General features: G+C 37.7%; 1 protein-coding gene across 3 annotated transcripts in view; it reads right to left on the bottom strand.

Annotated features, from left to right (window-relative positions):
• The window catches only part of UNC79 (unc-79 homolog, NALCN channel complex subunit), a 109,366-nt gene that overhangs the window by 26,520 nt on the left and 69,539 nt on the right, over nucleotides 1–13,307 (bottom strand). For all 3 annotated transcript variants that reach the window (XM_066551339.1, XM_066551340.1, XM_066551338.1), the window contains 9 exons: nucleotides 12,924–13,007; nucleotides 11,177–11,279; nucleotides 9,320–9,460; nucleotides 5,323–5,361; nucleotides 4,260–4,372; nucleotides 4,087–4,172; nucleotides 3,085–3,258; nucleotides 1,444–1,512; nucleotides 750–860 (listed from right to left, as the gene is read on the bottom strand). In XM_066551339.1, coding sequence (XP_066407436.1) covers nucleotides 750–860; nucleotides 1,444–1,512; nucleotides 3,085–3,258; nucleotides 4,087–4,172; nucleotides 4,260–4,372; nucleotides 5,323–5,361; nucleotides 9,320–9,460; nucleotides 11,177–11,279; nucleotides 12,924–13,007 — 920 coding nt within the window. The remainder of the gene's footprint in view (nucleotides 1–749; nucleotides 861–1,443; nucleotides 1,513–3,084; nucleotides 3,259–4,086; nucleotides 4,173–4,259; nucleotides 4,373–5,322; nucleotides 5,362–9,319; nucleotides 9,461–11,176; nucleotides 11,280–12,923; nucleotides 13,008–13,307) is intronic.

Genomic DNA, 13,307 nt, shown 5'->3' with positions numbered 1-13,307 from the left:
TGCACTTAGTGGCTAAAGCAACATTTTTGCTCATTACCTTGACAATCTACATAATGAAGTATACATGACCAGGGGCTCAATTGCTTTTTTATTGTCAAACTTCTCACTGATAGCTACAAAAATGAACCCAAGTAATAACTGCTATTTGTACACCATAGCCTTCATCCAGGAATCTTTAAAACATTTTAAAAGTGTACATATACTGTTCTCTTTTTTACACAGCAACAGCCATGCCTGCCAGAGGAAAATACCCAATACAGAATGAACAGGATCTAAGATGGAAAGCTCCTAACTTGGAGTCTTCCATTTTAGTCAGTTGTCTACTGCTCCCCCCACAGCTGTGCTCTCCAAAGGCACTACCAGGAATATTTAAGTTTTTACTCACAAATGTGAATGGCTAAACTTGTGCACTAGGAAAGATATGACTGATATTCATGTGATGCATGAATACCAGGTATCTCACCAATATGAGAAAAAAATGTGCAAGTCCCAAAATCTCATCAGAAAACTTTTCTGAGCAACATCTGCAGCAGGTTCCCATCATCTGTGTCTTTACTGTGAATGTAAAACTTAGCATTATTAAAAGGCACTAAACCATGATTACTACTTTATTAACCAAACTATGTTAAAACTGTTGACAAGCCTGAAACTTGATACTGATTCCATCTTTACTTCCAAACTATTTTTGGGAAGCACTACTTTGTTCTATTTTCACTTGTCCCTAAAGGAAGATGCAGTGTCACTGTTACCTTGGTGAAGGCTCGGTAGCACAAACCACACAGTTCCACCAGGTAGGCCAGAGTGAAGACAGCATTCTGAATTACAAAACTCAGTAATTTTGAAAAAGGTTCCAGAAGACTCTGCAATGACATGTGTTACAGAAATCAATAACCCGTTGCCCAAAACAGCAAAGAAGCATTCCAACTCTGAAATGCCTGAATGGAACAGCATTATTTTTAGCTCAGAGGCTATCTGCCTGGGATTCACACTGTTTTGGGCAAACAGCTGTATCATATGCCTTCATGCTTCTGTCAGAACTTAGAAACAAAAAGTTAGAAAATAGTTTCACTTGTGACACAGTGTTTATAAGAGATGCTGTATAGTTTATGCAGGAAAACCTCACTGACTTCAGTGGAATTGTACTGAAAAACGTCTGAGGAAGCTCCTTAATTTTTTTTTAAAGAAAAAAAAGAAGAGGGGAAAAAAAAGAGAACATCAAATCTTTAAGAAGATATACATTCACACCCACACAAGAATGCAATTCTACCCCCACTTCACTGTAACCTAGATTCCAAAGCTCTTATCATTCTCCAAACAGTATTGGACTGCACAATTTTATGCTTACATATAATGCTTTCCTAGCCAGGGGAAATGAACACATTCATACAATTGCACAGGCTGGCTGTACCTGAGGCAATAGAATTTTGTCCTCCTGGAACTTACCCTGGTGGCACTAGTAGTAGGTATCTTCAACAAGCAAATCATGATTCTTAAACTAGAGTCTAAAGAACACTGAACATATTTGAAGACAAAAAAGAAAAAGAAAAGAAGTTAGCGCCCTTCTGTGTACATATCTTGCTTATAGTGGTAGCAGCTATGAATAACTTACAAGCGAAGTCTGAAAAATGGTCCCTGATGATTGATTTTTAATTACCTTCTCTAAACTGGCTTATCCTTGAACACAATGCCCCTTCAGTGGTAACATACACAGCACACCATCACTCTTATTTTATATGTCTGTGCTTGTTTTGGACTATGATATGTTCCCTCACATATTAAGACATCTCACAACCTGTAACACTGGAATATGCCCTGGCAGCAGCTGTTTCAGATTCCTTAAGTTGTTCCTTATGATGTACTCTTCATTTTAAGTAAATCACACAGGTTACAGCACAGAATGGACTTTTCAGGATCAATCCATTATCTTGCCTCACCCCTGCTGTAAACATCTAGAATATCAAAGTGTCCCCTACGACCCTAAAGAAAAGAACAGGAGATGGAAAGTGCAGGAGCAAGCAATTGCTTTACTTGTATTTACTAATAATACCTCCCATGAATAGAAGGGAAATCAGAGTAAACCCTTCACCTAAAGGTTCTGTGAGTGGTGGATGTGCAGTTGGAACCACTAAGATCCACTTAATTTGTTTTTATTTATTTCAGTTACATAAGATGCAGCAGATTGAGGTGATGCACAGAGGGAATGGTTATTGCCTGTTTGGTTTAGTAAGTGCTGAAGGATAATGCCACAATTTACTAAAATCTAAAGATGTTTCAAGATCTGACTACTGATAATAATGCCAAGGAATTTCATTCCTGTAGCCAGGTGGTGACAACCAATTTAAAAGACAATGTTATCAGTCACAGATTTAGATTTTGGATCCCTCAGCCCATATAGAAAAACACTGCTTTGTATAGAAAAAATTAGCACTGGGTTCATTCACACCACAGCAAACAGATTAAGTGCATCAGAATTCCATTTAATTTACTGGAGTCCACTGGAAAGACTCAGAAGTTTTTACTGTGTTTGCTAAAATATACACACCAGGAGATAAGATCCTGCTGTATGTCTTCTGAGCTCTGATAAATCAGAGCTTCTGCATTCAGTTCCTGTAACAATATTCTATTACAATCAGAACTACAACCTGGTCAGCCAAACAGGCTAGGTCCAAGTCTCAGTAGTGTCAGTTCCCTCTGCTTGTCTGACTACGGTGTACTTTCAGCAAATTAATTAGGTGGTGCTGCTCTTCTTAAGAGTTTTATTTAGTTTTAACAGTTAAAACCAGATGGATTTTCATTGTCTAAATACTGATTGTCTCAAATGCAGTGTTCTAATCTGACAGAGATAGGGCATAGAAAATGCATAGGAGAAAGAAGTGAAAAGTACCCTGGTCAGAGTTGCTGTTGGTACCCACAGAAAACATAATTAAAGGGATGGATCAGAGATACAATAAATCCAGTCCTCTGGAAATATCAGCTGAATCGTTAGGAAACATTCACAACAACCCACTCTGATTGTTTATGCACAGTTTCAGTACATTCTGACCAATGGCAATACAGCTTGTTTCAGATGCCCACACATCATACCTTAAGGGGCAAAACACATGGGAGTTTAGTAAGGAAGGTCTGAAACTGATTACTAATTGTGGTCCAGAGGTTGCTGGGGGAATCCATCGGCAAGGCTTCCATGAAGGTAGCAATGTTTTCCAAACAGCGGAGCATCGCACCCCCTGCTGGCAAATTCTTTTTGTTGTTTAAACCCTGGGAAAGGAAACGAGAACTGTGAATGATCGATCATACACGTGCAGAAATGGTCCCTGACAGGGCATTTGGAAGTGCTGAGTTTGAGACCAAATACTGCATACTTTTTCTATTATGTTAATGATAGTGTTGTGCTGGGAATTTGAGCTGTGTATGTGAAAGTTAGTCTGGAGTTCCTAAAGTACTGACCAAAAGATTTTGAGCCTAAATGTTATAAGCAGGGTCTTAACTCATAATCTGCTCAGACTGGCATGGCAGTAGAAAAAGCAAAATTTAAAGTATTCAGGAGCAGATTTTTCATGTTTTCTTTTAGACAGTTTCAAAGAAGATATGTTCATTAATGTTCCATAGACCATGTATGCTTTTGTGGCTTGTGTCCTAGGGTGAGGCCTGAAAAGACATGAGCAGTTTTAAAGTGATGCCAACATCTTGTATGAGGCAATTGCCATGTTCTTGGAAGAACAGGACACATGCAAGGGACTAGTTCTAGCAGGAGGAAAAATGGTACAGTAGAAATAAGCCAGCTACATAGAAGGCAGTCAGGGAAAGGCAGGCAATAGATTTTTGGAATACTTAAGAGAAACTGTCATCAGATAAAATGAAGAGGGAGAACTGAGATGTATGAGTAGAAATGTTCCTGAAAACAAAAAGCAGTGCTTGGGGAAGGAATGGGGCACACTACCAATGGTGACAGCCTAATTACTTCCAGGGAGGACAAAACAAAAATTCAGTGGTTTTGATGAAGCAAGTTTGAACTCAAATGACGAGAAATGACCCTGATAATGCTAATAAAATTAGCATCACTAACAGAGCCAATTGTCAACATACCTCTAACAGCTGGCTCAGAGCAGCGATGGAACTCAGCTCACTGAAGTCCATCAGAGACGTAGCCAAGGTCCGTAAGAAGCTTCCATCTGAAATTTGAATGATGACATTTTCACAATGGCTGCTCATACAGAGGAACCTGAGGGTCAGAAAAGCACTCAGGTATTGCACATTACCTTTAATAATGCTCTGGAAAAGCTGAGGGAAGATGCCATTGGGAGCCAGCTGATGGAACACACAACGGAGGAACTGCTTGGCCACACCTGCAGCATTTCCAGGGATCATCATGCTGAAAATGAAGGGAAAAGAAGACCAAAATTGCATTGCAGATTAAACACTTGTTATTGCTGACTACATGGAGGAAATAAAGATGATGCTATTCTTTTTAATTATGGAATTGTTCAGCTATGAGTGAGACACTCAAAAACAGAAGTGTCCTGATCCTGAAAAAAAGTACAGCATGTTGATTTTATGACTTGAGCTCAACTATGAATAGATTAAAAATTACATACACATACTTAAAGTATTTGTCTCAATGAATACCTCTATTTTTCCTGATTCCCCACATAGTTTTATTTGTGAGTCATCTGAATTTGAAATACAACCCTGCTCTCACCTTGTGTATTTCAATGACACATAATAAGGTTTCTGGCTTTTCATAAAACACATGAACAACAGGTAAACAAAAACATTATAATATTCATTTGCCTCTTGCAGTTTCTTTCAAAAGATGAAGTACTCCCTAATCATTCATAAATGAATGGTTTAATTTTAAAAGCCTAAGTATTATCTATTTACTCATAAATTGCACATCTTAACATGCTTTACAGCTTCACAAAATGAATTTATCCTATTCAGCATCTGATTTACATAATGAGGCATCACTACCAGGGATTCTCCATGGCCAAGGAGGATTCACTTGATTGAATTTATGGAGATAGTTTATCAAGACAAATACTGAACACAGAACCAGTTAGAAAAAGCTACACTGAAATTGTGAAGTCCAAACAGCATCTGAATCTAATTTTTTCCAGCTTTAACACATATGAATATGGGCTCCTGTTCATCTCCAGAAAATACAGGATATTTCAAATAAGTATAAAGGACATTTTATTCCTTTTACTCACAAATATTAAATAACATTTTTTAAAAGTTAAATTTTGTTGATTTTAGGGTCAGGGAAGATGATGATTTAGATTGATTGTTTCACTTTAGTCAAGGTATCCTTTGCTACCATACCTTTCTGCTTGATTAGAAAAACTGGTACTTGATGCCAACCTGGAATAAAAACAAAAAAGAAATTGAAACTCATATGCTCTTTTTGTGTGTGTGTTTTATTTTTAAGTAAGACAATAAAGTACCATTTTATATAAAGAACACACACAGATTTTAGAGAACATTTAAAATGTTAACATAAAGATCTTCTGAAGAGCACCTAAATTCAGAAAAATCATATTTGCATGACATAAACTCTATTCAGTCTTGCAGTCTCACTAATGCTCAACTGCTCTAAAGACAAATCTTGCCTCCCTCTAGTAGCACAAAGATAATGAAGTAATGTTTTTGCCCTACATGGCAAACTAATATCATGGATAACTAATTTTTTTAGAGAGAAAAAAAGTTTGCCAGAAGCTGCCTACTGACTGAATAGTTTCTGATTAATGCAGCAACACAGCAAAAAGTCTTTGCTTGGCCCTCTAAATTGAGGCTTCTAGTTTCAGATATTGGCACCTAAATAACTAGCCTAATTTCAAAACCACTAATTACCTACAAACTCTTCCAAAGTCAGATGAGAACTACTGTATTCTCAAAAATCAGGTCATTTATTTTAGTGCCTAAATATAGACTTGAAAGGCAAATATGGGCAGTGAAAATACTGAACACAATCTTAAAGTAAAATCATGCACTTCAATATGCAGGACATGTAAATGAATAGAATCAGGGCTTACAATATCAAAGCAAAGCACCTTTAATACCAAAAGCCACTAAAAAGCTGCACACTGTAAAGCCACTATAAAGATGGACACTGGAAGCATCCCCTATATACAAAACAAAATTCTTATTTTAATCTGCTGCAAATCAATATTTTAGATGGTATAAGTTGATAAGTCTAAGGGAAAAGTTCACAGAGCTACACTATTTTATATCTAAACTTCAATGGGATTTTTTTGATTAATGATCCTTTTATCTTGGACTTAGCTGTTGCTCATTCTTGGTCACCCCCTGTTCTGAAGAGAGCTGCCTCTCTAATCAATTAATAAAATCCAAAAAGGACCCTAATGCAACAGCATGAACCAAAATTATGGTGATTTTCATGAATTATGCATGACAAGCTGGGGACACCAACATACTTCCAACAATGCAATAATCTCAAACTTGATGGTGCCGGGGATTAAAGATTTTATCATCTTCAGTTGTTCTAGCATAAATCAGAAAAACTCATTAGAGCTCCTGACTTCAGTATTGTTAAGAGAAATCCACACTAAAATACAACATATTATTTCTGGTGTGCAAAGCTAATTCTGGGTGAGAAAGGTCTGAAGCCACCATCAAGCAATGATGGCTTTTAATCTGGAATGACTGCAGCATCAGCTGACATTAAGGCACGCGAGGATTTTGCAGAATGCAATGAGACCAATCACATGCCCAATGGACATGACACCTATTCTCCAAAATCTACTGAAGTACAGAAACATAACAATGTAAAACCTTTCTTCTTAAAGAAATCAAAGTATAATGTTTTTCTCTCCTTTTCAATGTGATAATGCAAGCATGGGGTTTGTGACAAACAAAACACTAGGTTTTGAACTTTGGAAAAACTTCACCTGACATGAGCTACAGTAAACACTTGGGAACATCTGAAACTTTCAAAAATGTACTGTCTGTATATATTTATCATTACTACTCTAAATATTTTATTGCACAAATGCCATGAACTCTCATCATTGCCTCCACTTTTCAGACCACAAAGCAGAACAGAAAATGGATGTGTTCAAATCTGTACATGTTAGAAACAGAAGTTAAGCTTTTCACAGCTCCTCATTAACTCAAGCCTAAATTTAACCTTCAAACATAGCTATAATGCTTGGAAAGCTAAATCTCACTGGAAATCAGTTAAATAAGAATAACCAAGTCAAAAATCTTGATTAAGGAACCAGATCATAAATTTAAATGCATGTAAAAGTCTTAGAAACACTTCAACCTTTAATTGTCAGTAACCGGAACCCAGAAATTTTTTCCCTTCTGAAAATCCCAACAGATGCCTATCTGTGCCTGTGGGTTCCCAAATAGGTTCTGAAAAATCTTTCTGTGTATTGTTTAGGTCCTGAAACACCTTGGACTTCCTAACTCCTTATTTCCCCTTCTATGCATGAAAGTAGTTGCTCTATTAGTAAAAAAAAAGTGCAAAAAGTCTAATTCATTTTCACTTCTGCTGTTAAATGGGTATTTGGAGATATATATATATATATATAGCACCACTTGATGAAAGACAGAGCAAGGTACATATACGAGGCACCTGAATGCCTCTCTGCTTATATATACTACTTATTTTGCATATTTTCAAAGTAATCCCTTTGTGGGAAGCCTCTTATTGTATTTAGAATTTTTCAGAAATTTCAACCAGCAGGAACAAGACAGGGCATTTACCAGGAATACCCCATGTTGCACTGTCATCTGCTGCTCTAAAACAATCAGCTGTCTCACTCTAAAGATGCAGCATTTCCCCCTCAAAACACAGAAAAAGGTAGTCCACTTATCCCTCATCCCTTGCTAATTCATCTTCCAAATTATTTCCTCTCTGTGGCTGTTGTATTTACAAGAGTCACACAGAATGGGCAACATCCATCTAGGTCAGAAACTCTGCCTCCATCAGAGTTAATTAGCAGAGACAGCAGGGAACTGCAGCCTTGCAATTAATGGAAATGGAGGACTTGAAAAGCTGCTGTGTTTAAATGGAATTGGGAGGTAGAGCAGAAGCAGGGCTGTGGAGAGCCATGCCCCTGCAGAAGCCACAGTCAAGCAATTTGAACTTCAGCCTCCAAAAAGAACGTGGAGGAGGAGAGCTGGGCAATGTTTCTGCATGTCTAGTGCTGCTCAGAAATTTACTCTGGAGCACCCCATCACATCCATCCCACCTCTGAGGCAAGAAATTGTGGAAGTGGCTGAGAGAGCAACCACACAAAATTCAATGGTGTCAATGGTACACCCTAATTATCCCATGCACACTGGTAAAAGTAACAAGAGAAAACCAGCAAATGTTCAAGAATTTCTCAGAGATAATTTCACACAGTAGCTGGTTTGGAAGCCCAATGCAAATTTTCACCTAGCATACAAAATATGGTTGAAAAGCCTGAGGAGTGTCAGGTATGCTAATGAATGATCATACCTAGGAGTCAACACTCCTCCAGGAGCAAAGTTCAGAAAAGCTGACCACATTCCTGCATAACTTCTAAAGCAGGAGCCACATATAAGTAAAAAATTGTATCAAAGCAGCAACAAGGGGGGAGCCAAGAGAATGCAATTTTTTGTAAGAAGCACAGAAGCTGTTTATGAGCATTACACTGGAAACACAGGACCAAGGTACTCTAGTTGTTAACAAAGACTTCAAGAGAGCAGAAGAGAATAAGGTACGGGAGGTTTTTAGAAAAGAGAAGGCTTCTTTCAAAAAGATAAAGTCCTGTCTCAAATTCTCAAATGAAAGCAGACAAGAGCATAAATTCTGACAACTGGGGTATAAAAAACACTAGGAGGCAGGACAAAAAATTAAAAAAACCAACAAACTATTTTAAGGAGCAGCTAGCAGGAAGAATAAAAACTAACAGTAGAATTTTCTTTTCTTTCAAGGACCAAGCTTAAGAAGCACACCAATTGCTGCACCAGTCGCTGTTCAGGTAACAAACATAGTAAATAAATAAGGGTACTGTAGAAAATCTGAATTTATTCTTTACATCACTGCTTACAGTGGGACAAGCTGAGGAGATTCCTGAGCTGGAATTTCCCTTTGCAGGGTAAAAGGGGAAAATATCAAAAGAGCTGCCAAAAATTGAACTGACAGTGGAAGAAGTTACATAAGAAATTTATAAAATGATGAGTAACAAAGACACAAGACGGAACCAGATGTTATTCACTTAAGAGTTTTAAAATATACACCTTTGTATACTGAAGTTTATGTAAACCCAATTCCAGGCACAAAATCCTTTCAATCTTGTTGGAGAGAGGAAAGTCCTGAATTTACCTTCCTACAGACTGCATGATGTCCAAGAGCAGAGGAGCAGCCAAGTCCGGACTGAGGTGAATGAAGGTTGAGAGCACAACTATGGCCAGGCCTAGTGTTTCCTCATCATATTCTTCAAGAACAGCCCCACAGTCATGGCACCTGCAAGGAAATTTTTAATCCTGATGTTAACAAATTTCAAACAAAGCATTACTATACATAGATCTGTGTATAATTATGTCTTTTAAAAGTATTATTACTTAGTACATTCTATTCCACATTTATTTAGAAAGACAATGAAATTGTGATCTTTCTATAAATAGTGACAGTCCATAGTTTTAAACATTAATAGAACTTCTCACTAGCTACACTGCCTGTTTCTTTAGTGACAAATGAAAGAGGGCCACAGGGCAGGCCTTGTTTTGGGTCCTTCATTGGTAATAGTACTCCAGCTCCCTTCTCTAAGGAACTGCATTAGTTTGCACTGTCCAAGAGGAGTCTGCAGCAGTCTGGCCCTCCACAATGTCAGCACAGCCAATTTGTGCAGCTTGGGCTAAGGCCCAGGCACCATGCACACAAACAATGACACTCACAGATGATGTTAAAGAGATGGAACAATTTCACACTGCCCTTCCTGTCAGTCATAAATTATGAATAACAAATTTTACAATTAGAAAACAATTATCTGATTGGTTCCCACAGCAGTTACAGCTATTAAGAAATAAATGAAAAGACCTCTCAGGGGCACAGAACCTTAGATGTCAGAAAAGTCTCCTTTCCCAGGGCAGATTTGCTGCTGAGTCACTTATCCTTCCTGAAATGCTCAAAGACAACTGAAGAAGGTCTGAAAAGGCTCCAAAATGTCTAATTATAAAAGGGATGTCAGATCTGGGAGAGATGAGACAGGCTTTCACAACCTATGAAAAAGGCAAACCAATGTGGGAAATCGGCTTATCTCAGCCCAGTGAGGAGGCTGCCTCACTCAATCAGTTGCTAATGACTCCAAGAGATTGTGAGATTTTAACTTAATGGAATTGAACAGACAATTTTCTTGCCTTTTTTACTGAACATAAAGAAAATATGGCAACAAAGTCATAGAAGTCAAGCTCAGCTGGCCTGCATGTTAATAGGTAGTGCCTGAGCTTTTGTGAAATGGCCAAGGGAAGTGCCACTGACCAGACTAACTTTGGGATGCTTCACTTTGTCACACAATAAGGTCCACTAGCAGTCACAGCCTGCACAATGGCCCTGTCTTTCTGCAGTGATCATCCTTGCATGTCTGTCTGTCCACTGGACTGAGCACACACAGGAGCTTGTGGTTTCTCTTCCCAAGTTTTGAACAAATCAATGCATGGCTCCCTGCTGACTGCTTTACTTCTCTATTAAATGAGTACACTTCTGTTTAACATTCCCTTTACAGGCATTTTAACCAAACAATAGAGGTTTGCAAAAGCTTTGAGGATCAGTGAGTATCAGCATTAAAAATGCTATGTAGAATACACATGATGACACACCAACAGCTACTGATTTCAACAGAAACCCAAAGGAATTTTTAAATGGAACTTTTTTTTTCCCCTCAGAAAAAAGAGGTTTCTGATGGATCAGAAGGAATTCTTGATTTAAATTAAGATGGAAACTGCTTCCCCTGACCTCTGTGGACACACAATACCCTGAGTCATCATTTTTCCTGTGCATAACCATCCAGGTCCTACTGAATTGAAAACACATCTTGCTAGCAGTGTTTAGAAAATGTTTACCCTGGGTTAAAAAAAAAAAACTTAGCATAGAGATAAATGGATTCTGTATTTGCATCAAGTATATCTACACTTTACTTAACATATTTGAAGTCTTTGAAAGGCGAGAAAAAAACTCACTTACTTGTCAGTCATCAGAATGGGCTGGTCATCAGCAAATTCTTCTGGTGCAGGTACAAACATACTGACTATACTGGGTGCTGACAGCAAACTAGATTTTGTAGCACCTTAAGACAATTAGGAAAAGAATTAAAAAAAGAAAATAATCATCAAACAGGAATCCAAAATGCTTGATGAGTAGACTTTTAAAGAATAGCCATAATGGCTTTACTATGCCTAGAAATAAGAAATAAATTGTGTCTATAAAAAGATATATAAGCACATTCCTTGCTTCTGCCAGATTATTCCTATTACCTAGAACTATCAGTTAAAAATAGATAAATCCATGGGGAAAAAAGATAACATAAACCAAAAATTCCAGGAAATTGGATGCAATTTTATCTACTGGGTAGAGAAGATGATTCTAAAGTTGCTACAAGACTAGACATCAGAAGTTTTGCAGTATTCTCCCAAACATTTTGGGAATTAACTTCCCATAGTTCTCAGTTACATGAAGAAGGAATTAAATTCACTTGTCTCAACACAGATCATCACTCTATTCATACTATCCTAACAGACTGATAGGAGATAAACCAGAAAAGGACAGAGAAAATAAATAATTCATAAGGAATTGAGAACATTGGAGGGTTGATCATTAGAAATGCTTTCCATTGAAAGTCTTCAGAAGTATCTTTATCCTTCAAAGCTGAGTTTTTCAGCTGAGAGCACAGCCACTGTGATCATGCCAACATGTGGGGCTCACTTTGCCCTTAGCACTTTTTGTGAACCTAATTTCTGATAGATGCTTATTTTATTAGGAAAAGTCATGTATTATGGGAGACCCAAACCCTTGACTTCTCCAAGTTCTGCTTTCCCGAATTACAGTTTAAGTAATCCATTGCCAAATTTCTTTCTGGTTGATTCAATCTCTAGATTCAGATTTAATGTCAACATTAGCCTTCTCTGGTAATATTTAACTATGGAAACACAAGGAACCTTTTCTATGTAAGATTTAGATGGAATGTATTATGACAAAATCCTGGTTACTGCAGAAAAAGCAAATTTAACAACAGCTCTCAGGCAAAACAAGCTAAGAAGCTCCCACAATTTCTGAACTCAACATAAGTGGAGTGAAATGAGAATAAGGCAGATTTTAAATAACCATTTTATGAAGCATGAAGGAAACATTTCTTTCACATCCATAGTTCAGAACTTTATAATTGCTCCCTAAGGTTTTATTGGATATGAGCAGATACTTCGAGAAGGCTAAAATACTCCAGTAATGTAGAACAACATCCAGAATGCAGGAGAGAGGTATAGATTTTGTATCCAGGTTTTTCTTCCCCTCTAAGATGGATAAAGATCTGTCTGCCATGACTTTCAAAGTTGCACTATCATATTCTCTAGATATAAGTTCACTGCAGTACACAAATGCTAAAAGCAGTCATAACGCATGTTACCACGTTGGAATAAGACTTAACAACTCAAAAATGTTCTCTCTTGTGAACAGTAGGAAAAAAAACATGATTTAGGCAAAGAAAGTAGGTCACTGCCCCACTGCAGAGGTCTAAGAGAGTCTGGGTGTATTTCAGCTGTGAGGGAGGAGAGTTTATACAGAAATGAGATTCAGACACTCTCTGCATCCTTTCTGCAGGACAGCTGAGGGTTTTAACAGCTGAATAGAACACAAAATTCAGCACCATTTTGTATTAACCATGAAATCTTCCTGGCAGTCTTGGCAGAGGACCAGGTCAAACAGACTCTGAACTAACCTCTGATTCTCAGTGGTGGTCCCTCCAAATCTGGGTTCAGGCAAACAGGGACATTGCACAGCCTCTTTCCATGCTGTATCTGCTCTGTGAATAAAGAAAGAACTTCAGTCTCCAGAACCACAAATCCAGCACCTGTCACCAGTCAGCTGCACCACAAGTCTTAAACAGTTAAAACAAGAGAAAGACAAATACAACTGCTATAGAAAAAGAGAAAGAAAAAAAAAGGAAATAGTTAATTTTTTTTTGCATAGAAAGGAAGGGGCAAGAAAGAAAGAAAGAGTCCATACAGGAAAAAGGACACAGACAACCTAATAAAAAAGGCATTTTACACAAGAGTCATTAAACAGGAAAGGAAGTGCTAGCTATAAAGATTCTACAGGATAT

This window comes from Molothrus aeneus, chromosome 6 (assembly GCF_037042795.1).
Source record: "Molothrus aeneus isolate 106 chromosome 6, BPBGC_Maene_1.0, whole genome shotgun sequence".
Lineage (NCBI taxonomy): Eukaryota > Metazoa > Chordata > Aves > Passeriformes > Icteridae > Molothrus > Molothrus aeneus.
The sequence above is the reverse complement of the archived record's forward strand: the minus strand, read 5'-3'. Positions and strand labels throughout refer to the sequence as shown.